The 24,030-nt window shown below is 54.1% G+C and overlaps 7 protein-coding genes across 7 annotated transcripts; 3 read left to right on the top strand and 4 right to left on the bottom strand.

Moving 5' to 3' along the window:
* Positions 1 to 24: 24 nt before the first annotated feature.
* On the bottom strand, positions 25 to 3,963 carry ASPZODRAFT_164971 (hypothetical protein). The gene is made up of 5 exons (XM_022726693.1): positions 3,803 to 3,963; positions 3,309 to 3,425; positions 3,055 to 3,252; positions 766 to 2,967; positions 25 to 686 (listed from the first exon to the last, which is right to left on the bottom strand). Exons 1-5 carry the CDS (start codon positions 3,900 to 3,902, stop codon positions 208 to 210), a joined length of 3,096 nt encoding a protein of 1,031 aa, XP_022583974.1. The 5' UTR covers positions 3,903 to 3,963; the 3' UTR covers positions 25 to 207.
* A 1,866-nt stretch (positions 3,964 to 5,829) lies between these two features.
* ASPZODRAFT_129938 (hypothetical protein) lies at positions 5,830 to 8,148 on the top strand. Its single transcript, XM_022722389.1, has one exon. It carries the CDS (start codon positions 5,897 to 5,899, stop codon positions 8,099 to 8,101), a length of 2,205 nt encoding a protein of 734 aa, XP_022583973.1. The 5' UTR covers positions 5,830 to 5,896; the 3' UTR covers positions 8,102 to 8,148.
* A 185-nt stretch (positions 8,149 to 8,333) lies between these two features.
* ASPZODRAFT_61079 (hypothetical protein) lies at positions 8,334 to 12,620 on the bottom strand (the record flags this gene model as incomplete). Its single annotated transcript, XM_022728961.1, has 4 exons — positions 8,334 to 10,017; positions 10,075 to 12,038; positions 12,116 to 12,319; positions 12,384 to 12,620. The coding sequence occupies 4 exons, from the start codon at positions 12,618 to 12,620 to the stop codon at positions 8,334 to 8,336; spliced, it is 4,089 nt and encodes a 1,362-aa protein (XP_022583972.1).
* Positions 12,621 to 13,276: 656 nt separating this feature from the next.
* ASPZODRAFT_150346 (hypothetical protein) lies at positions 13,277 to 15,141 on the bottom strand (the record flags this gene model as incomplete). Its single annotated transcript, XM_022725610.1, has 2 exons — positions 13,277 to 13,352; positions 13,430 to 15,141. 2 exons carry the CDS (start codon positions 15,139 to 15,141, stop codon positions 13,277 to 13,279), a joined length of 1,788 nt encoding a protein of 595 aa, XP_022583971.1.
* Positions 15,142 to 15,387: 246 nt separating this feature from the next.
* On the top strand, positions 15,388 to 20,408 carry ASPZODRAFT_1496779 (hypothetical protein). The gene is made up of 4 exons (XM_022725512.1): positions 15,388 to 16,069; positions 16,180 to 19,444; positions 19,494 to 19,818; positions 19,870 to 20,408. Exons 1-4 carry the CDS (start codon positions 15,695 to 15,697, stop codon positions 20,171 to 20,173), a joined length of 4,269 nt encoding a protein of 1,422 aa, XP_022583970.1. The 5' UTR covers positions 15,388 to 15,694; the 3' UTR covers positions 20,174 to 20,408.
* A 705-nt stretch (positions 20,409 to 21,113) lies between these two features.
* On the top strand, positions 21,114 to 21,796 carry ASPZODRAFT_150344 (hypothetical protein; the record flags this gene model as incomplete). Its single annotated transcript, XM_022725609.1, has 2 exons — positions 21,114 to 21,140; positions 21,200 to 21,796. 2 exons carry the CDS (start codon positions 21,114 to 21,116, stop codon positions 21,794 to 21,796), a joined length of 624 nt encoding a protein of 207 aa, XP_022583969.1.
* Positions 21,797 to 22,223: 427 nt separating this feature from the next.
* ASPZODRAFT_61189 (hypothetical protein) lies at positions 22,224 to 23,924 on the bottom strand (the record flags this gene model as incomplete). The annotated part of the gene is made up of 2 exons (XM_022728975.1): positions 22,224 to 23,686; positions 23,762 to 23,924. The coding sequence occupies 2 exons, from the start codon at positions 23,922 to 23,924 to the stop codon at positions 22,224 to 22,226; spliced, it is 1,626 nt and encodes a 541-aa protein (XP_022583968.1).
* Positions 23,925 to 24,030: the final 106 nt, after the last annotated feature.

The following is a 24,030-nucleotide window of genomic DNA, read 5'->3' as shown; positions in this document are numbered from 1 at the left end:
CTAGTTCAAATAAACCTGCTTTGTACCTCATTCTCTTTTCTCTTCACTTTATCCTTCCTCTTCTTCCTCTTCTTCCTCTTCTTCCTCTTCTCTCTTCCCCTCCTATCTTCTTCCCCTCCTATCTTCTTCCCCTCCTTTCTTCTTCCCCTCCTCTCTTCCCCTCCTTTTCTTTGTAACAACTGGGACGGCAATGGGGAACGGTTCTTTTTAGCAGTTGACACCCTCAATCTCCATCTCCCCGGTCCCCATGCCGTCCCAGCCCTCTCCGCGACGGAAGAGGCGACGGTCTTCCAACTCCACCCCCTCGAAGCCCTCACCTCGTACCCGCGCAGGCACCTGAGCAACAGACGGATGGGTCGCCCGGGCCGCGCGCAGCAGCCAGTAGCTCTGTTCGAGAGTCTCCAGCGTCTGGCGATGGCCCATGCGTCCAACCGTCGTGCCCAGGAGAGGCGAGTACTCGGCACGACACACTGCGTCCCGGCAGTGACGGTAGCCCAGTCCCAGCCACTCCGCTTCGCAGGCGTGTCGATTACCGACGGCGTCCGGGTAAAGGAGGACCGAGAACTCATACTGCATCTGGTACTTCAATGCTTGGCTGAGTTCCTCGCTCCACTTACCCGTCGACCGGAGGTGGTCCCGTAGCATTTGGTACATGTACTGGGCGAGCCAGAACACTTCGGGGCATGCTGTTTTACATGTTAGTGTCGTGAAAAGAAGAAGAAGGAAAAGAAGAAAGGAAGGAAGGAATGAGGATGGAAAGCTTACCTACGAGACAGGCTCCGAGGAGGCGGCGGACCCTATCCTTCATGTCTCCCTCCTCGAAGGAGACAGTGCAGAGCACGCGCGTCGAGCATCGCACCGCAACGGTGTTGCGCGGCATGCCTGCAGCTAGGTACTCCTCCCAGTCGGCGAAGATGAAGTAGTCGCCTGTGCGATCCATGGCGAAATGAACGGCCTGCCGGTGCCGCTCGGGCGAGTCCCACGCGCAGATATTGGGCAGCATCGGCGCACTGTTGCGAACAGATTTTGGAATGGTGCTGTCCTTGCATGGGTGTGTGAACGTCGACTGCCGGCACCGTAGCCAGTGAGACTTGACATCTTCGAACAGATGCTGCTTCCCGCAGTACCGCACCGTGGAGTACGGCCCGCACCCGGGACAGATCACCGCCACGCCATCCCACAGGTTACACTTCTTCTCACAGCCAGCCTTGTCGCATTCAAAAGCAACAGTGTCCAGGTGGTACCAGAATCCCTCCGGTCTGACCCAAGGTCTGTTGCAGTACTCGGTCGGTCCGTTGGGATCGGGAAGAGGGCCATCAAGCGGGCGGACTGGGTTGAGGATATCCCGTCTTGGGTACTGCACTCTGCTGGGCTGATCTGTAGTATGGGTGGCAGCCGTATAAGAGACGTTGCTTGTTGGGTGGGCGTGTTCAGGTGCCACTTGCTGTAGTGGGATGGCGGTGCGAGGGTAGAACATCGCATAAGGGTTTAACAAACAGGCCGAGACCGCGTTGCGTGGATCACCGGGGGGGAATGGGGCTAGTTCTGCTTCAGTGTATTGCTGAGAGACTGGCGAGCCGTAGTTGTCCGAGGCAATGGTGTCAACATCATGATTAGAAGAGGAGGCCATTGAGGGTTCATACGAACGCTCATAACCGTTCTCAAATGGGGAAATCCTATGCTGCGCTTCATGGATCGGATAGAGCTGGTCTCGGTTTGCATTTGAATGGAGTTGCCCTCTGTGTGAAACTTGTCTAGGTGTGGAAGGCGGATTTGTGGACTTTTTGGTCTTGCGTTTGTTCTTCTTTGACAATTTCGACATGAAAGAAGTATCTTGAGGAGGAAAACGGACGGCAGAACTTGGTTTGGACTGTGTGACATTGTAGCTGGCCGATTTGCTTGTAGTTTTGTTTTCAGAGGCTTCACCAGTTCCGATATTAAGAACATTACCATTGACAGGTTGGTCGTCACAAGAAGCGGAACCTGATGCTGTAGTTGTAGTTGCAGCTGCGTCCTGTCGCTCTCCCAGCTGGTCTTCGTGCTGTTCTACCTGATCCGCTAGAGACAGGTTGTCGGTAGGAACTAGGATATCGTTGTGCTCTCTGACAGTATCGATGTTTTGGGATTCGGGTCCGTTCCCATTTCGATGCTCGCTCTTTGATACGCCTGCATCGTTCGAGGAGGTGGGTTCAAGTTGAGAACAGGTGCCTTCAACACGGGCGGACGGAATATCGTTATTATCGGAGTTCTGAGATGTCTCAGGTGCTGCGCTTTCTTCCTCGCCTTTTGGGATAAGGGTTGTATCCTGGCTGGGAGAACGCTGCATCATGGACTTTGTCTGGCAATCCTGGGTTGCGGTATCTTCATCCCCCTCTAGCTGGAACACAGTGGCCTCCGAAGCATTGAAATCGTCACTGATCACATCATCTGTCTGCGAATCGGAAGTGTCGGTTCGTGAGAGACCTTGAACAGAAATGTTATCGTTGTTCTCAGTTGATGGATAGAGCTCGGAGGCATTTGAAAGAGAACGAGCGAGAGACAGGCTCTGAACATTATTATTAAAAGACAGAGACAGAGACTTGTCGACAATGTCCTGCTTGGTCTCATCGGAGATGAAGGGATTCTTTTGCTCAGAAGGGCCTTCACTTGTCTGGCTGATGCTCTTGTTCCTGTTCTTCTTCTTGTTTTTGTTCTTTTTCTTTTTCTTCCATGAAGCGACAGAGGTGTCGGTTGACTTTATCGTTTCTGTCCCGGTTTCGACAGACTCTTGGTTCTCTATTCCATCCGGCTGCTGGGGCTGCATAGCGGAGGGCCTGTCCTGCTTTGCGCTGAGCTGGCGCTCTAGAACCACCAACTCTCGTTGAAAAGTTCTTTGCCGAATGAAGTCAACGGATTCTCTGCGGACTCTCTGGGCTTCCTCTCGAGAAAGGTTGCCCTCAGTTTTGACACCGGTCAGTTCTGCGGAGGCTGGATGTTGTCAGTGGTTGGGTTGAATAGAAGATTCAGTAGAAGGGTTATGAAGAGGCTCATTTCTGTGCTGGGAACCAGGCTTACATGTATTGAATGTTTCTTCTAAATGTAGATCAACAGGCAACCTTGTATCATCAACAATGGTGGCTTCTGTTGCTTTGTCATTTGTATATGACTGTTTGTTTTCAGTTTGGGGGAGCCCTTCGCTATCGGGGGACGCGATGGAAGAAGACAACTCCTGGGGCGGAGATCGATCCACAGCCAGGATATTGTCAGCAATTTCTAGGTCTCTCTGTCAGTGAAGGGCCATAAGGTCTTTAATCAGAAGAGAGATTTACCGTCACCTTCGGAGGTCTCCTCCTTCTTCATGTTGCATGGTTCTTCTGAATGATGCTTGCTGGGTGACTGCCCGTCTGCAGGTAAGTTGCTTGTACTCGAAGGACTATGAAGGGGATCTGATAATGTCACGTCAGTCATGCTGTGGGAGAGACGGTTCGAAATAGCAAAGCAAATGAGGCTAGGGTTTATCTGTAAGAGGGTAGCCAAAGGAAGTGCGTAGTAGGGAAGGTCTCAAGGTCGTGTCAGACTTGTTAGAGTGTCTGGGAGACTTTTTGAGTTCGTAGAAGACTCCAAAAGTGACAGCACGACTGGGAGAATATAAAACTGGGAGGAGAGGGAAAGACAGAAGAAAAAGACCGAGTGCTCGCCTAAGGGTTTTTGTTTCTTGTCTGGTTGCGTGAATGTTGGCCTGACGATGCAACCCCTAGTGACTACTTTCACTAGGGGCCTGACGGGGCTTCTTGAGGAATTTTATATAAGGATATCAACTTACTTAGTTGCTCTGCTTTCATGAACACCTCCATCTGTTCCAGGTTGCTCAGGGACGCCTGGGCCTGGCCAGTGTCTAGCATTGAACTCATTATCTTCCCCATGGTTATTTCCTGGGGATTTTTTATTGGGATAATGAACTTGACGTTGGAGCCCTGCTAAGACTTCTCCTTTCTTGTGTATCTGAATAGCAAAATAGAATGAAGGTTGGAGGAGGGTGTGACCGATGAAGAAAAGACAGATATTTAGAGTACCTAAAAGAATAAAGGTGACCTAGGCCCTGGTTCACTAGGAGACACCTTAAGGCAAGCCCAAAGTGAGAGTAAATAGCTGAGTCGAAACAGCTAGATCCAGTGAATCGAGTAACTCTCACCTTGAGGGCTTTCAATCAGTCACTTCGAGGCTGTCTCGACCTATTACTCTGCCGTCTATCCACCATACAGATCTAGAAACTGTGGCAGTGTGCAAACTTTTCATGTTGCCAGCCTATGAGGCTCGAAGAAGCCATTGGGAATCTGGTATTTTGATCTCATTATGAGCTCTGGCTGCACAATAGTTCTCTCCGGCGAACCTCAAGTTAAACTTCAAGTGAGAGAACCAACAATGTCACAGCTGCGACGATAGTCCCATTGACCCACACAGCCATAAGATATATAAACAATCCCTATGGCTACCTCTAGAAAGAGCTGTTTGATTCTCTGTTGAATGGCAGACCCCCCGCTTGGCCGCACTCGTAGAATCTGCCCATTGTTCATCAGAAGACGACATCGAGAACAGCATGTGGATAGCAGAGAGTCCTTACTTCTCCATACAATTTCTTTTATCAATTCTCTGCCTGTTTCCCTGTCAGAGGCCTTGTTTGTCCGACTCATTTCTTCACACCGAGGACTGGTCTGCAACACCGGCGTAAACGACGTCAATCGATTCAGTAGATGGGGGGTGGCTAGGAGAATTGCAAAGAAGGCTGGCGGCACATAACTAGTACTCGGATTTGAAAAGAATTAGAAGCGTTATCTTGCTCAACGTATTAAAGAAACTGTTGGGTTCTTCGAGGTGTCGTTGAGTAAGGTGGTCTCGTGCCATCACGTGGAACCGGCACCTTCCCAAGTCTTTCTCTTCCTCTTCCTCTCTTCCTCTCTACCTTCAACCACGACGACTACCAGAGAGTTCACTTCAAACCACTGCGGGAAAGCGACAATCTCTTCTCTCTGAAAAGGTGGGTATCCGTGTGGTCAAATACATCATGACGAGTACTCCATATATCTACCACCCGCTCCTGTCCAACCAAGCGCTCGGGGCCGACACCTTCTCGCGCGTAATGGAACACGTTATAAGATAGATGAAGCAAACTAAAGCGTCAAGGAGGCAGTCATGGGGATACAAAGGCTTTAAAATAGCCGCATGATCGCCTGATTTACAGGGCCAGGGGAAGTAGCGCTTTGTCTGACATTCTGCACGCGCTTGACAAAGGATTGGACGACAGGTTGGCTGTGTGCATGCTAAGCGCCGCCTGAAGATGTCTACTTTTGGGCAAACCACACAGCTGACAGCCATTCAGACACGATTTTGCAACCTGAAACGGCCCTGCCGACTATTCTTGATCTTCGTGGATTTATTTGCTGTGGGGATGCTTCTATCAATAGAGTGGGTTGCTACTCTAGATGTGTGTCTTGTTTACATGCTTGGAGGCCACACTGGAAGGCAGCAATGTATGGGCTCCCATATATATTTTCTTTAAAAGAGGCCCTTTTCTGAAACGATCATTTCTTTGTTTCTTTTGGCCTATTCGCGACTTTCCTATTGTTCTGGTGTTTGTTTATACGGCTTTCCTTTGTCACGGCTCTCTGTATTCACAACCAATAGACTCAATACCCCATTGACACAACAATCAATACGCCACCAAGGCCTTCTTTTCCTTTTTCGATTTATTTCTGCTGGTCAGAACTTGACTTCTTCAAACATTTGCATCTTGGAAATCTACGTTATTCTACCTAAAGACTACTTTGCTTGAACTATTTGGCTATCCCACTCACTACCGAATTCCCTCTCAATCGCCCTCTCCCGACCTTCAAACATCCTCTCTGAAAACAAAATCAGGATGTGGTTTACGAGGTCAGGTCGGTCAATATTTCCTCTCCTGCCGCCGTACGGAGCGCACGATCCCAACAACCAAGGCCGCGCGACGACACTCCACCCAGATGACATTACACCTTACCTAGGCCTACGTGCTCGTCTCTCGCAAGTATGGGTCAACCGGTGGACTATCCTGATACTACTCGTCCTGGTCAGGGCTTTGTTAGCTACCACGAGTATAAATTCGGAGATGGCGTCGGCCAAACGCGAAGCCTTGTCTGCATGTACAGCCGTCGAAGCCATGGGCAGTGCCATGGCTTCCATGCCTCACTACCTAGCTGCAGGCGTCAACGAACTGGTAGCGTCAGGCATTGATGATGTGGTGGATGGGTTCGAGTCGGTACTCACTCTGACCGTCACCGGGGTCGAAGAAATTGTGATCTACATCCTCAAAGTCATGTACCAGACCTACCTCTGTCTCATCACGCTGGCTGTGCGAGGCGCCGTCGATGTCGCAGTGGATTTACTGGAAGATGCCGTGAGCGTGATAAATTCCACCATTTCTGCCATCGGGGATGACATCAACAGCGCCGCCGAGACGTTTGAGGATGCCTTGGACGAAGTCAAGACTATCGTCGCGAAAGTTGGAATCGATATTCCCACTCTAGACTTGACGAAGTATACCGAAAAACTAACAAATATCTCACTACCCTCCTCCATAGACGATGATCTTGAAAAATTAAACAGCTCCATTCCGAGCTTTGCAGAGGTCAAGAATCTGACAGAAACCGTGATCGAAACGCCATTCGAGGAAGTGAAGAAGCTGATCAAGTCATCTCTGGGCACCTACTCCTTTGACAGCTCGGCCCTCCCGGTGCCTGCAAAGAAAGCGCTGACGTTTTGCAATGACAACGACGGGATTGACGAATTCTTTCAAGAGGTTGGAGACGTGGTTGTTCTCGCTCGAAAGATTTTCATCATCGTCCTCGTCATCGCAGCAGTACTTGCCTGCATTCCATCAGCCTGGCAAGAGATTCGTCGGTGGCGACACATGAAGGAACGCTCTCGACTCGTCCGCAAAGAAGCACACGACCCCATGGATGTGGTCTACATTGTTTCTCGCCCTTATACCGCCGCTGCCGGCATCAAAGCAGCCAGCCATTTCAGCAACAGTCGCAGACAGATTCTCGTCCGCTGGGTGGTTGCATACGCGACGTCTATCCCGGCTTTGTTCGTGCTCGGAATTGGAGTAGCAGGGCTATTCGCCTGTCTCTGTCAATACATTCTGCTTCGAAGTGTCGAAAGGGCTGTTCCTGAGCTGACCGCGGAGGTGACAGCATTCGCCGATAAGGTCGTCGCCGCTCTGAACAACGCCTCGGCGGAATGGACCACGGAAGCCAATACGGTCATTGAGCAGACGAACACCAATATAAACGATGACCTCTTCAGCTGGGTAAATATCAGCACGCTGGCGCTTAATGACACGCTCAATGCTTTTGTCGACGATACCGTCAGCTTGCTCAATGAGACCTTCGGCAACACGGTGCTCAAAGATGCCATCTTGGATGTTTTTGAATGCGTCGTCGGCCTCAAGGTCGAGGGCATCGAGAAAGCACTCACTTGGGTCAATGAGCACGCGAAAATAGACTTCCCTACCTTGCCGAACAATACCTTTTCTCTTGGCGCGGCTGCCAGCATCGGCAACTCCTCTGACAGCTTCCTTTCCACCGCGGGTGACACGACTTCGAACGAGATTAGTGAAGTGGTCGTCCGCGTTGTCGACGAGATCAAAGAGGGGATTCGCACTGAGACCATGATCTCCATGGTTTTAGTCCTTATTTGGGTCCTCATCGCGTGCATCGGCATCCTCCGCGCACTAACACTCTTCTGGGGCCGTGAGAAAAACCGTGGCGACGGAGGCGGGATGCCGTTCCCTGCCTCCGTGACGCATCACAACAATCACAATCATAGCACCAACGTTGCCACCGACGTCGAGAACCCGTTTGACGACGTGCATCTTGCTACTCTCTCGAACGATCGGTCTCAGCCTGCCCCTCGGTACGAGTTCGCCAAGGCCCAATCTGGGCCCTCGGGGGCTGCAGTGTCCGACGAACAAACGTATCAGGACGAGAAGCTCGGATTCGCAGGCCAGAGGTCATTAAAGGTTGACGGCGGACTGTCGGCTCTACGGGGAAGTAGTTATGTCGAGTATGATTCAGGAAAGCACTGATTGAGCATCATCACCTTCTTTTCGAGGCCTCTCCTAATATTGCATTGTGATACAATTGGAACAGTGTTAGCGTATTAGAACTTTGCATAGTGTCTTTAATCCACAATACTACTACTACTACTACTAGTAGTTGAAAATTTTGTCAATTATAGCCATCGTATTCTGATAAAAAACCGAAATCATCAAGATATCGAGAATCATGTCATTATATACTATACACAAAAGGTAAAACTTAAATGGCGACGAAGAAGCTCTTCTCCCCCTCTTGGGGAGTAACCCTTGCCCTCTCGATGATAGGATCTGCACAGCTGACACGGATGCGCTCCGGGGTGGCGGGACTGACAAGGCGTAATACATCGTGGACCCCCCATTGCTTGCGGGCGGCCTTGAGCGCATCACGGATGGCAAAGAAAACCGCGCTGCCCATGAAGAGAGGTGGCTCGCCGACGCCCCGTGAGCGCTGGATGGTGCGTAGATTCTCCCACTCGACATCCTTGAGCAGGCTGACGTTGAAGACCTGCGGGATATCTCTGAAGCCCGGGATCTTGTAGTTGCCCGGCCCCTTGGTGAAGATCTGGCCCGAGGCGCGGTGCCACAGGCTCTCCTCGGTTGTGAAGAGACCCTGGCCCTGCACGAAGGCACCCTCGATCTGGCCGTAGTCGACCGCCGGGTTGATGCTGCGGCCGACGTCCATCTTGATGTCGGCGCGCAGCGGGGTCCAGTCACCCGTCAGGGTGTCGATCTGCACCTCGGCCGCAGTGACGCCCTGCGTGAAGTAGAAGAACATCTGGCCCTTGTTCTCGCCCCAGACGTAGCCGATGTCTGGGGTGCGGTAGTAGCCCTGCGCGGAGAGGTTCACCCGGTCAAAGTACGCGGCGTGCGCCAGCTGCTTCATGTTGGCGTCGGGCATCTTCTCGCGGTACGGCGCGAGGCGCGCGTTGAGCTGCTCACACGCATTGAAGATGGCATACCCGTTGAGATCGGAGCTTGCCGACGCCGCCGTGGCGGACGTGTTGGCCACGGTGTTGGTGGCGGTCTCGGAGATGAACACGTCCGACTGAGGGATTTGTAACGCCTGGGCGGCGATCATGGTCATCTTGGTATGCAGGCCCTGGCCCATCTCAACACCCCCGTGGGCTACCAGCACGCTCCCATCGTGGTAAATATGAACCAGTGCTCCGGCCTGGTTGAGGAACAGTGCGGTAAAGGAAATGCCGAATTTGGTCGGAACGATGGCCATTCCACGCTTCGACCATTTGTGTCGGCTGTTATATTCCTCCACGGCTTGGCGACGTTCCTGGTAGGAGCTTTCTTCCAGTACTTGCTTGTACATCAGAGGGACGTACCAGTCCTTAAGCTCCTGGTTGAAGTGGGTTGTTTCGCCCGGTTTATACATGTTCAGCGCGCGCAAGTCCTCCGCGGGAATATCAAGGTGGTCTGCGATCTCCGAGATGAAGCTCTCGGCGAAGAATAGCCCCTGGGGACCTCCAAAGCCACGGAACGCGGTATTCGAGACCGTGTTGGTTTTGCAAACGCGCCCGCGGACATGGACGTTGGGGATCTTGTAGACGCCGTCCACGTGGGAGAGCGATCTCTCGACGACAGCACCCGACAGGTCCTGTGTATGGCCGCCATTTGCGAAAATATCGGCATCGAGAGCAAGAAGCTTGCCCTCTTTACTCACGCCGACCTTCCACCGACACAGGAAAGGGTGTCGCTGGCCCGAGGTCACGATGTCCTCATCCCGATTGAGCATGCATCGAACAGGTCGTTTTGCTTTGCGCGCTGCAACGGCACAGATCCCAGCCAGCTGCACAGATCTCGTCTCCTTACCTCCGAATCCACCACCGAGGCGCTTCACGCGGGAGACAATTTTATTCGCCGCAACGCCGGTGACCTGAGCGACATATGTTTGCCTAAAAAGCGTCAGCTCCTGGTAGATGTATGTACACTGGTATGGTTTCCACACTCACGTTTCGGTAGGATTCTGGGTACCACTCCAAATTTCCATCTCTCCATCCTCCGGCTTGGGAACTGCGACACAAGCCTGCGTCTCTAGATAGAAGTGCTCCTGCCCACCCATTCTAGAGACCCCAGTGAAGATATGGTCGGCTTTCTCAAAGGCAGCCACAGTATTACCATCCTTGATGAAGCGGTAGTGCTCAAAATAGGACTCCGCATCAATGGCCTCCTCGATGGTGAGGATGGCTGGTAATTCTTCGTATTCAACTTTGACGGCCCTTGCAGCATCCTCGGCAGCTTTGGCTGTCTTTGCAAGAATCATTCCGATGGGCTGTCCGGCAGTATTTACCTTTTCCACTGCAAAGAACTGCTCGTCGCACTTGGGTGCACCCCACCAATTGGCCTCAGGGTTTGGGAGATCGGTATGATCGACGTAGTCAACAACGCCGGGCAAATCCAAAGCAGCGGATGCGTCAACACCGAGGATCTTGGCGTGAGCCTTGGTAGAGAGGACCAGACATCCATAAAGCTCGTTCTGTTGAAGAGGGATGTCATCTGTGTATTGCGCTTCTCCCGTTGCTTGCTTCAGAGCCGAGACATGGGGTGTTGCCTGCCCGACAATGCGTTGCTGGTAAGCCGCTGATGCTTCATGATCCTTCTGTCCAGTCGATATAGAACGCTCGATCTCATCAATCACGTCCTGGTCAATATCTGTCGACTTGACTTCCAACTTGGACAAGACATCGTGGTAGAAACGATAAAAGAACCCCATTGCAAGAGACTTGCGATATGTCGCCATCCCTCCGGGAACACCGAATTTGAGATCAAAATCGCGTTCAAGCTCCTGCATAACACCCTCCAGGGTCGCGGGACTAGTGAACTTCTTCCCAACAAGGTAGGCCTCTGCATTCTTAGCCGCCACGGTCATCGGTGCCATTCCACCGAATACAAGATTGGTGCTTTTGACTTCGTTTGAAAGTGACAGTGACACGCGTAACGCAGCATTGACAATGGCGATATCGTCGTCCTTGCGTTTCGATTGTTTATAAGCCCTGATGTATTCACCATGCTCTTGAGCAACTGGAATGCGGAGGCTGGCAATGATCGCATCTGGAGGAAGCGCAGTAGTCCTGTAACCCTTGAAGAATTGAGTGACGGGAATTTCAATCTCCTGCTGGAGAGACTTGGCGATGAGAATGGTATTTGTCGCCATGAATACAGGGTTGAGATCGGAGATCGGAGATGCCGTGGCCAGATTGCCAGCAGGTGAAGCAACGTTGCGAATCTGCCTTCCGGCAAAGTAGCGCAATTGCTTCTTGATCGAGGTAAAAGGTTGACCTTTGACCGGTCCATATCTCTCTAACGCCTGATCACAGATGGACTCCAAGTCAGTCAAGGAGACATTGGCGCCCAGCTCTAGATAATCATCGTGCAACGAGAATTGGCGCAGTTCCGGAATATCTCCAACGTACACCGAGGCCTCGTACCGCATAGCCTTGAACTTGACTTCAATCTGAGTTTCGGTGCTGCCTCCGATGAGTTTCGCGGAAGGGTTGACGCTCTTGATCTGCAGGAGCTGCTCAAGAGTCACCGGGCGATACCACTTCTTCCGCTTGTTCCCAAACACCAAGGGACGAAAGGCGTGCTTGGTTAGTGTTGGAGGAAAGATCAACTCGGTGCTTGGATCGTATTGAATGAACTTGGGCGCAGGGAATCTAACAGCCACATCGTTCTCACCATCGACGGCAGAGGATGATGACTTGCAACAGCCGCCACCAACACCGTTCTGTTTCTCCATACAGCATCCGGACCCTCCATTCGCCACAGCGTTTCCACAATTGCTGCGAGCGCTAAAGCTGTGGGCTGCGTCAAGAATCGGCCGGTATCCAGTACATCGACAAAGATTGCCGTCGAATGCCTCCTCCACTTCATGTTCCGAGGGATTCGGGGTATTTCGTAAAAGGGCGTAGAGACTCTTTTTTGAATGAGAAAGTAGAAAGTCAGCATATACCTAATCTCTTCCCAAATCCACCGGTAACTGAGGAGACCAACCATCACGATGCCCGGTGTGCAGAACCCGCACTGGCTCCCATTCCCGACAGCAATCCTCTGCTGTACAGCGTGTGGGTTCTTCACGTCCCCGATCCCTTCCACCGTGATAACATGTTTCCCATCGACACTGACGAGAGGCGCGAGACAGGCGTTCACCGATGCGTGGTATAGCTTTCTTGTCGTCGGGTTCATATGGGAGACCACCTAGAAGAAAAAGCTCAATCAGAGGAATAATCCTTCAAAGAAGAGAACAAGAGGCAGAACCTACCACCGTGCATGCCCCGCACCCTCCCTCTGCGCATCCAAGCTTCGTCCCCGTCAAACCTATCCCCCTCAAATACTCTAGAAGCGTGACTTCCGGGTCAACAGAGTCGACTATGACTTTGGTGCCGTTCAGATAGAAACGAACGGTGTCGTCCCATTCCTCCGTAAGCTGTGCCAACGAGGAAGCCCCGGGCACTAGCTCTGACAGCACCGGCAGCTCTGCGACGATCCCTGGAGCCATACCGACTGCTCGTCTGCTGGTGTCTTGTCTCTTTAGCTGGTACCAGAATCGAAGGTCAAAAGGCGGCGAGAGGCGAGATCAGCCACCAGCCCATGAAGAGTGACACAGGCGTCCGAATGGCTTGGTTGATCAGGAAAATAACCAACCCTAACACTGGTTTAGAATCGAAGCAAGCTCTAAGAATCAGTATTCAAGCCTCCATGGCGTTGGAAACTCGCAGGGCCTTGTGTTATTTGTAGCTGGTTCTTGGAATGCTCCAGGCTTATCAGGGAGGCAACCCCCACCTATTGTTATCGCTTGCGGGGATCGCCACTGTCCGATGGCTTTGGCTGACGAACCACAGAAACTCTTTCGTCAGCAGCAGAAGAAAGAATGCTTTTGAAGAGGTTCCAATGGATAAATAGCACCTTGGTAGTCCAGAATATTGTATTTCTATCCCAAAAAGAAAAAGGAAAAGGAAAGAAAAGCAAAGAAAAAAGGCAACGCCAGTCTGATGCTTGCTTCTAAACCATAAGAACCCGGACAAGCAGACCCAAAAGCCCAGAATAAAAAAGGAATGAGAGAAAAGGAAAACAGAGAGGCGAAAAGAATGCAAGAAATACAATAGAAGAAGAAAAGATGCGCGTCATATTGCACAGAATGGCGATGCTAGCCGCCTACACTGCAAGCTTGGGACCAGCGAAATACTTTTCTTCCTCCTCCCATTTCTTTCGTTCAACGATGCTCCGGGCTCTGTGTTTTTGCGAGAGACTTGAGTTAGCAGGGTGCAAGACTGAGACTATAGATAGAGAAAGGGGGGTGGAACAAACCGGTATGCCCTAACGAAACGCCACACCTCCGTATCAGCTAGGTTCCATGCCTCTGCTACATCCTTGATGCCGATTCTGTTGACATCTTTGGTCTTCATGACTTCCCGGGCCTTGTCGAGAAGCTCATACTCTCTCTCGATACCTGCTTTGCTCGGGTTGGGGTCTGTGACGCTCTTGCGCGCTTCTTCTTCCTTCTTGGCATCTGTCTGGTCGTCGCGTGGAATCTTGAATCCCAACTGCCACTCTAATTCATCCAAGCTGTCAGGAGGAAGGGACTCGCCGGCCTTGGACGGCAAGGACTCGACGGTCAGCCAGACCGAGTTACCGATGGCCATTTCACCTGCGACCGCGTTCTTCAAGACCGAGGATCGCGAAAATCCTCCCATCTCATCGCCCAGAAGTTCTTTCGTCACCTCGGTCAGCCAGGGGTCCCGTGCCGTCTCTCGACGGATGTGGCGAGTGGTGACTTCCTCCGAGTTCTGTTGCAGACTGAGAAGGGTATACGGGTGAGGGAGAGTGCCGATAGTGAAAACATGGGTCGTGTTTTTGTACTGCGCAGGCTGGCTGATGCGCACAGGGTTGCTTGGGCTGCAGACGTGGCAGGCCGGGATGTTCGGAGGGCAGGTGGACAAGTCTGCCGATTCTGCACACCGGACCAGGGCCTTTGCAAGTCGTAGCGACGGTTCGATAAGCGCTGTGGTTTTCTCGGGGAAGGGTTTCAGGACCGCAATGCCTGCCGGGAAGCTGTTTTGAAACGTGTTATGGAGGTGGGAGTTGACCATATCGACGAGAGCTCGTTTGCCCTCGGAGGGCGACGAAACAATCTTCTCGGCCAGCATGGGATACTGATTTGTGATCATCGAGGGGCTATAGAAGGCCAGAGAAGTCGACTTCTCGGTCTTGAAGTGCTCGGCGGGGATCAACTCAAGCATCGAATTAGAATGTTCGTCCACCTGCCGGATGGCCTCCTTTATGGCCTCGTTGATCTCGTTGCTCTCTCCGGCGAACAATCCGTTCCCGAGATGATCAAACCGGGTGATGTGAGTCGGAACAGCCCCCCGGCGCAGATAAGACAGCAGCTCATCGTCGTATTTCGCCATGGGAAAGCAGCGCCAGTCCGCGAGCAAGCCGGTGCCCATCTGTCCCCAAGCCAGCCACCTGAAAAAGTCCGATTCCAGCTCGGGGCTGAACTTTTTCGTCGGGTCCTGTTTGATCCTCTGGACCGCCTCGTACAGCTGGTTGTCCATGGCCTCGGCATGGCTCAGAATAACCGGACGAAATCCCTTGGCATACCAGGCCCGACGCCACGCCAGAAGCATCCTGGCGTCGGCATCCTCGTTCTCACCATTCCCCTTGTTCGGCTCGTAGTAGGTATATACAACGGGGCGATCTGCCAGCGGCGGCAGCACGGAGCGGTTCTCGTCCAGCGTAATCGACGAGGAGAACGGATAGAGCCATGTCCAGTCGCTGTACCATTTCGACTCCCCGCTCGTACTGTTCTTCTGCTCCTTGGGCCGTACGTGGGCGCTGGGTTGGAAGGGGAAGTGAATGCCTCCCCACGACGGCAGCTGCGGTCGGGGAACGTATTTGGCGGGCCCGGAGACCGGTTCTCCTGTCGCAGGATCTGTCGAGGGAGGACTCGAGAAGATAAAGAGCAGTAAGCCGACGAAGATGATGATCGCGAGCAGTGTTCCGCTTCGATGAGGAACCATCATGGCTGCTCCAACACAGGGGTCGTGTTCAGTCACTAAGGGGTTAGAGTAGAATGAGGGAAAAGAAATACACAAAGTCCTGATCGGCGATCGTTCAACGCACCACCGTCGGATAAAAGAATGACTGGATTGAATCAAGGGCCCCTCTGGCCATGGAGATAGAGAAGTCGAAACCTCTCTCGCAGCAATAATACCCAGCCAACTAGGTAACAATAGCAACAGCTTTCCTTGTCTCGCTCCGAAAGTCCAAGCACCTCCCCATGCCATGTGTGGCGGTGCCCAGATGTGGGTCTAGCACCAAGGCGGAATAGCCCCGTACTGTACGGAGTATTTTACCGTCTGGTAATACGGTATCCGGGGCGTATCGAGCCGTATCGAGCCGTATCGCACAAAACAGGCCGCCTGCGAAATCGGACTGGCTGCCCCTCCTACTACGGTTCGGTCTTGAGTCATCGGATATGATTCTTTTCTACTGGATTGCCGCTGCTGTCTTTAATAGTCTCCCATCGCCCGTGGATCCTTTGCAGCGCTGATCAAGCCTGCTTGTGCAATCATGGGTGTGGAATCCGTCTCCCTCCAGGAGCGCCTGGAGCGATGGGCTCAACGACTGCAGAACCTCACCGTCTCGCCCCTCACTCGTGACTACCCGGATAACCACAAGCCGGAGCTGGCGACGAGGGTCATCGAGGCATTCGAGTCCCTCAAGCTCCCCAAGGACTGTCAATTGGCTCTGGAGAGCGTCCCGAGAGCTTCGGCGTCTTCGTTCACGGTGTTTTTGACGGCGTTTGTCGTCCTGGCGGCCCGGTTGACGGGAGACGAGGACATCGCCGTGGGAACGAGCGCTGGAGACGACGGACGCCCCTTTGTCGTGAGAGTGGCGATTGACCCGGCTGAGACCTTCCTTCAGCTTCTGGAGAAGGTCGAGAAGGTATGGCATTCGTCGTTGGGAGAGTGGTTACCACCACAACCCCTCCCTCGTGTGACTCATTCAATGGTCTTCTTTCTCTCTGAACTAATCCATGTCCGTGTTCTTGATAGGTCTTCAAAGAAGGATCTGCCGAGATTGTGCCCCTGGGAAGCCTCCGATCGTATATTCAGGACAAGTCCAAGTCCGAACGGCCTCCTACGCTTTTCCGATTTGCTGCCTACGATGCCCCCGCCTCGTCGCAGGAGTACCCGGCGAATACCTTCGAGACCACCGATTTGGTCATCAATGTGGCTCCGTCGGCAGGCTCCGAGCTTGAACTCGGGGCATACTACAACCAGCGGCTGTTCTCGAGCTCTCGGATTGCGACGATTCTCAAGCAGCTGGCGCAGGTTGTCTTGAACGCGGCTGCCAACCCGAACGAGGCCATTGGAAGGATCGATTTTGTGACCGAGGAGGAGAAGAACATTCTCCCGGATCCTACAGCGGATCTGAACTGGTCGCAGTACCGTGGAGCAATCCACGATATCTTTGCTCGGAACGCTGAGAAGCACCCGGACAAGCTGTGCGTTGTGGAGACCAAGTCGAGCAGTTCCCCCCTTCGTCAATTCACATACAGACAGATCAATGAGGCGTCCAACATTCTGGCCCATCACCTGGTGCAGTCGGGTATTGAAAGAGGAGAGGTCGTTATGGTCTATGCGTACCGCGGCGTGGATCTAGTCGTGGCTGTGATGGGTATCTTGAAGGCTGGTGCAACCTTCTCGGTCATTGACCCTGCCTATCCTCCTGAAAGACAGAACATCTATCTTGATGTCGCTCGCCCGCGGGCTTTGATCAACATTGAGAAGGCTACTCGGGATGCCGGCGAGCTCTCGGAGAAAGTTCGGGCCTTCATCAACGAGAATTTGGAGCTCCGCACGGAGATCCCGGCTCTGGCCCTTCGCAATGATGGCAGTCTAGAGGGCGGTTTGGTCAATGGCCAGGATGTGCTGGCGCCCCAGGTAGCGCTCAAGGCCAAGCCTGTCGGTGTGGTTGTCGGCCCCGACTCGACACCAACCCTTTCGTTCACGTCCGGTTCTGAAGGTCGGCCGAAGGGTGTCCGTGGCCGTCATTTCTCTCTGGCTTACTACTTCCCGTGGATGTCCCAGACTTTCAAGCTCACACCTGACGATAAGTTCACCATGTTGAGTGGGATTGCCCATGACCCCATTCAACGAGACATCTTCACTCCCCTGTTCCTGGGTGCGCAGCTCCTGGTACCCGCGCGCGAAGACATCCAGAACGAGAAGCTGGCCGAGTGGATGCAGCGGTACGGCGCCACCGTCACCCATCTGACTCCGGCCATGGGACAGATTCTGGTCGGCGGTGCCTCTGCGCAGTTCCCATCTCTCCATCACGCGTTCTTCGTCGGTGATATCCTCATCAAGCGTGACTGCCGTTCGCTGCAGACTCTCGCACCAAACGTCAACATTGTCAACATGTATGGTACGACGGAAACACAACGTGCAGTCAGCTACTACGAAATCCCCAGTTACTCCAGCCAGGAGGGCTATCTGGACACCATGAAGGACGTCATCCCCGCTGGTCGAGGAATGGTTGACGTGCAGCTGCTGGTCGTGAACCGGTTCGATCCCCGCCGCGTCTGCGCCATTGGCGAAGTCGGTGAGATCTATGTCCGCGCCGGTGGTCTGGCAGAGGGCTACTTGGGTTCTCCCGAGCTGAACGAGAAGAAGTTCCTGACCAACTGGTTTGTGGACCCGGAGCAGTGGCGTGCGCAGGACAAGGCGGCTGCCACAAATGAACCCTGGCGGGAGTTCTATGTCGGACCCCGAGACCGTCTGTACCGCAGTGGAGATCTGGGCCGATACACTCCCTCTGGTGATGTCGAGTGCTCCGGTCGGGCTGATGACCAGGTCAAGATTCGCGGGTTCCGGATTGAACTGGGTGAGATCGATACCCACCTCTCTCGTCACCCGCTGGTGAGAGAGAACGTGACTCTCGTCCGACGAGACAAGTTCGAAGAGCCGACGCTGGTCAGCTACTTTGTCCCCGACATGAGCAAGTGGGCGTCGTGGTTGGCGGACAAGGGTCTCAAGGACGATGACTCTGCCGAGGGGATGGTCGGTCTGCTGCGTCGCTTCCGGCCTCTTCGTGACGATGCCCGCGAGCATCTCCGAGGCAAGTTGCCGGCGTATGCGGTCCCGACCGTGTTTATCCCCCTGAAGCGCATGCCTCTCAACCCCAATGGCAAGATCGACAAGCCTGCCCTGCCGTTCCCGGATACCGAGGAACTGAGTGCCGCCGCTCCTCGCCGCCGCTCCTCGGTCATGCAGCAGTTGTCGGAGACGGAGCAGGCTTTGGCGCAGATCTGGGCCAAGCTGATCCCCAACGTGACGGCGCGCATGATCGGCCCGGAGGATTCGTTCTTCGACCTTGGCGGGCACAGTATTCTTGCGCAGCAGATGTTCTTTGATCTGCGACGCAAGTGGCGCGGGATCGACATCAGCATGAACGCCATCTTCCGCAGTCCGACGCTCAAGGGATTCGCCGCCGAGATCGACCGACTGGTCGATGTGGACTCGTTCATGACCGGCAGCGATGCCAACGCCGCTGCGGACGCAGCAGCAGCGGCCAGCGAGCCCGACGACGAGTATTCCAAGGACGCGCGCCGGCTGGCGAACGAGCTCCCCGCCTCCTTCCCCGTCCGTACAGACCCCATTCTTGCGGGTGAGCCGACCGTGTTCCTCACGGGCGGCACTGGTTTCCTGGGCGCACACATCCTGCGCGACCTTCTGAGCCGCCAGTCGCCCTCTGTACGGGTGGTGGCTCTGGTGCGCGGCAAGACCGAGGAGCAGGCGCTGGAGCGGATCCGGTCCACCTGCAAGGCGTACGGCTTCTGGGAGGAATCCTGGAGCCAGCGACTGCAGTGTGTGTGCGGCAATCTGGGCGAGCCGCGATTCGGTTTATCAGAAGCAGTCTGGGATGATCTGACGGAGCGGGTGGATGCGGTGATTCACAACGGCGCCCTGGTGCATTGGGTGTACCCGTACTCGACCCTCAAGCCAGCCAACGTGCTGGGCACGATGGATGCGCTGCGGCTGTGTGCGACGGGCAAGGCCAAGCAGTTTGCCTTTGTCAGCTCGACCAGCACGCTGGACAACGACCACTATGTGGAGCTGTCGGAGCGGATTGTACACGAAGGCGGCGCAGGACTCAGCGAGTCCGACGATCTGGAAGGCAGCAGTGTCGGGCTGGGGACGGGATACGGTCAGAGCAAGTGGGCAGGCGAATATCTGGTCAAAGAAGCAGGTCGCCGAGGCCTGAAGGGTACCGTCATCCGTCCTGGCTACGTTCTGGGTGACTCGCGAACCGGCAGTAAGCTCTCTCTCTCTCTCTGTGTGTGTGTATTTTCTAACTTATCTAGCCACCAATACCGACGACTTTTTGATCCGGATGATCAAGGGTTGCATCCAGCTGAATGCCCGCCCGAACATCCACAACACGGTCAACATGGTGCCCGTGGACCATGTGGCGCGTGTCATCATTGCCAGCGCCTTCCATCCTCCCTGCACGCCGATCGGAGTGGCCCAAGTGACAGGACACCCCCGGCTGCGGTTCAACCAGTTCCTGGGGGCGTTGCAGACGTATGGCTACGATGTCCCGCAGGTGGACTATGTGCCCTGGGCGCGACTGTTGGAGCAGTACGTCAATGACGGCGAGCACAACGACAAGGAATCCCAACATGCATTGTAAGTTTCTGTATAGAGACCTTTTCTCTGTATTTCTTGCTCATTGCTTAGGATGCCCCTCTACCACTTTGTCACGGCCGATCTCCCCTCCAACACCAAGGCCCCCGAACTGGACGACACCAACGCCGCGGCCGCCCTGCGCGACGACGCCGCCTGGACAGGCCTCGACGCCTCGGCGGGCGCGGGGGTGACGGAGGAGCTCGTCGGCCTGTACTGCTCGTATCTGACGGCGACAGGGTTCCTGCCTGCGCCGACGGCAGTGACGAGCGCGAGTCGCCCCCTGCCGCCGACGCAGCTGACGGAGGACCAGAAGAAGGCGCTGGCCAATGTCGGCGGCCGGGGAGGGTCTTCCTGAGAGCTGGGATTCGACGCGAATACGACGATTGGACGATTCGGCGATTTGACAGCGTTTCGGGCTTGAACTACTACCTATTCAAAAAGTGACTTATCTCCTTTGTCCAAGTCGTTCCAGAGTAATTAACCATACTACTACTACCTACATATCAACCCATTCGGTCAGGAGACAGTCCGACCTTCTCCGTATTCTCTATCAGACGATCTTCTCTTCTTCACCTCCAGATAATCTCTCATTCCAGCTGTCCCCTATTATTAGTTTCCGGCTGCCCCGGAGCTGAATCTTTGACCGAGGATAAAAGGAGAGAAGGCCCATGGAATAGTATATATAGCTTCTATTGTACTTTTCCCCTATTGACACATTGACACCACCACCACCACCACCACCGCTATTAGTTACTATCACCATCTCATATACCTCATTTAAATCAGTCATCAGTACTAGAATATACTCATAATTATCAAATTGAAATGGTGACTTCAGGTATGTTGTGTGATGCTTTTTCCTTTTTGTTCTTTCGGCTCCGCTGGCACTTTTTTCCTGTTTTTCTCTGCTTGAAATTCCGTTATTCAGAGAGTATCATTATTCAGAGTGCACCTGGAGACTGTTCGACAGAGTCAATTGATCTCTTCTTGAAACCGGGGTTCTTCCTTTTTGCTTCTTTTTCCTTTCTTCTTTTTCCTTTTCCAGTTGTAGAGTGCTGTGACGAGTACTGCGACGAGTGCTGGACTGTTGAGTCACTCCCACTTCCAAATGACAGTCACGATCAATCTCGCCAGGTTGGCGAGACCAACCTGGAGGAGGGTGAATTGTGGATGGCACGTCTCTGGAGACGGATGGAATGGACAGACATGTCGACAGCACTCTCGACTGACGAGTCAATCCCCCCGTGTACCTTCCTCACCTTCGCACTCACACTCGCACTCCTGCTTTGCCACGCATGCCCCGACTGACTCGAGCTCTGGAGGTTCGTCATCTTCCGCCGCCGCCGCCGTTGCCGACCGATTCACGTCCGCCCTGGCGCAGAACAAGGCGTGGGCGACACGCACGCAACAAGAACAGCCCGAGTTATTCACCACCCTAGCGACGGGCCAGCAGCCGGAGATCCTGTGGATCGGATGCTCCGACTCGCGATGCCCCGAGACCACCCTGTTGGGACTCAAACCGGGGGACGTGTTTGTGCACCGCAACATCGCCAACGTGCTGCACCCGGGCGACCTCAGCTCGTCGGCGGTGATCGAGTACGCCGTGCGTCATCTGCGCGTCAACCACGTCGTCGTCTGCGGGCATACATGTTGTGGAGGGATCGCCGCCGCCTTGGGCAAGAAACAGCTGGGCATTCTCGACCCCTGGCTGCTCCCTGTGCGGAGGCTGCGCGAACAGAACCTCGCCTCCCTGCAGACAGCTGCCGACCCGGCCTTGACCCTGACCGAACTCAATGTGCGCGACGGCGTGCGTACCCTCAAGGAGAAGAGCGTCGTGCTGGAAGCCATGGAGGAGCGGGGGCTGCAGGTTCACGGACTCATCTTTAATGTCGCCAGCGGCATGCTGCACGAACTCGAGACCGGAGAGAGCGGCGACGCCATCAGGGCCCGGCTTACCAGTTTCAAGCTGGAACCGTAGTTTTTCTTGATTTTTTGAGCGAGAGCTAGAGCGAGAGCTAGAGCGAGAGCGAGAGCGAGGAGTCGAGGAGTTGTGAATATTTGTTAGTCGTCAGTTAGTCAATCTCAGTATATATCATGAGCAACACACAGACAGTAACAGTAGCAGAATACTACATAGTTAGAGAAGAAGAATAGAGAAGGAATAGAGAAGGAATAGAGAAGAATAGAAAGAGAATAGAGAATAGAAAAAATGAATAGAGAATAGAGAATAGAGAGGGATTAAATCAATCTGTCCATGTGTCCACCGTTCGGCCGAAACTAGCCTCTTCGGGTCCGAGGGTTTGCCGGTCGTACGGTCAAAGTACATATACATATACATAGTAACTACAGTTAATATTCCTGTTCTGGATGAAGAAGGCAAGTAGAGTAGAGTGATCATATCGTAGTCAACGAGCTCGACGCGTTAAAAAATCAAAAATCCCCCCGAGGCGCCGCCTCCTGCTCTTCGACCGCGAGAGTTTTTTCTCTTCTCCCTGCTCTGGGAATCCCTGCTGCTGCTCCTGCTCCTGCTGCTGCTCCTGCTGCTCTTCTAGAGCGTCAGAAGGTTCTACCACGGTATACATGTCTTCGACACGGTGGCGGGAACGGGTACTCCCTCCGACTTTGAAGGGAGACTGCGCCGTGGATTCAAACATGCTGTGCCGATTCAGGGCTGCGGCGTTGGAGTTCTCGCCGCGGAAGGCGCCCGTCGAGTTCGACCGGCGCGACAGGCTGCCAAACGGGTTGGGTTTGCTTGTGTTTTCGGAGAGAGTGGTGCGTCGACTGATACTGGGGGTTGAGTAGCGGTTTGTTGGACTGGTGGGTTCGGTCTGAGCATCTGGTGTACTCGTCGTACCCATGCCGATGCTGGTACTTATGCTACTCCCCCTCTCTCGAGGACAGAGTTTCGAGGAGGAATCGTCATAGGAAAACGTATTTGACCAACCCTCGCGGAAAGCAACCCAGATCCCCGTAACGAGAATCAGGGCGCGCAGGTCGTCGTCTGTGCCGATCGGGACGGCCTCGAGATCCGAGGCGTCGCTGATCACCGACATGGCCGAGCTGGGCGAGAGCGGCACATTAGATGCAGCAGAGGGGAGAGAGTACCGGTCGTACACGTCCAGATGGTTGCGGGTCATCGAGGCGATGACCGGGTGGCGGCGCGAGTTGGGGTCGATCACGCTGAAAGTGAAGCGTTTGCCGTCGTCGGAAGACACACTGCTATTGTTATTGTTATTGCTGTTATTGTTATTGTTGTTGTTGTTGTTGTTGTTGTTATTCAAGCTGTTAAGAGTTGGTGTGTTACGGCTGCTACGCTTGCTCCCCGGGCGCAGAACCCAACGGATGGTCTGCACGCCGCTGCTGGTCTGGGCGACAAACTCGTACGAACCGGTGGCCAAGGGTGTAGCCTCCCAGACGGGTCCGTGGTTGAGACAGATCTCCGCCTTGCCGCGAGCGCGGGCATCCAGCTGGCAGATGGTTGCGACGACGTCGCGGTCATTGCTTGTAGTAGTAATATTATTGTACTCCTCTTCCGAACCCGACTGTTCCGACCGGTCGTACAGCTCGCTGGTGACCAGGATCAAGTCGTTGGGACCCAGTCTGTTCTTCCCCCGGAAGATGGCAGGGAACTTGCGGGCCAGACGTGGTAGAAACACGCTCGAGGGCAGCACGTCGATGATGGGGATGGGGCGCGAGGTGTTGGACAGCTGCTGGACCTGCAGCAACAGTCGGGGCCGCATGCGCAACCGCTTATGGCGCGCATTGCTCGCCGGGTGCGCCAGCTGGTACGAGACCTTGGACCTGGCCACCGAGGGCTTGCGCGGGGTGTCGAGGGCGATCGTGCATGTGCCTGCGCCGCCAGGCGTTCCTGATCCCCCTGAGCTTGAAGAACTCCCTTCCTCTGGATTGTTTCCGCCATCGCAGTTGTTCTCGTGGTCGTCACGGACGGTCTGTGATGTCTGCTGGGTCTGGTGCTTGCTCCAGAGAGCCCCCAGACCGATCGAGGGGAGGCGAGCGAACGCCAGCTTGGACGAGGAGGTCGTCGCTTCGGGCGTGGAGGGGTGGTGGGCTGCGGCGTCCACAGTCAAACCAAGATTGAACAGCATGCCTATTTACTCATGGTAGAGTATATGTAGAAGTGTCGAGTAGAAGTGTCGAGTGTGGTATGAAATGGATACTGGTGTGCCAGCACATTCAGCAGCAAAAGAGCGT

Source organism: Penicilliopsis zonata (genome assembly GCF_001890105.1).
Source record: "Penicilliopsis zonata CBS 506.65 unplaced genomic scaffold ASPZOscaffold_3, whole genome shotgun sequence".
NCBI lineage: Eukaryota > Fungi > Ascomycota > Eurotiomycetes > Eurotiales > Aspergillaceae > Penicilliopsis > Penicilliopsis zonata.
Note: the sequence above shows the minus strand (reverse complement) of the source record. Positions and strands in the feature narration are given on the sequence as shown.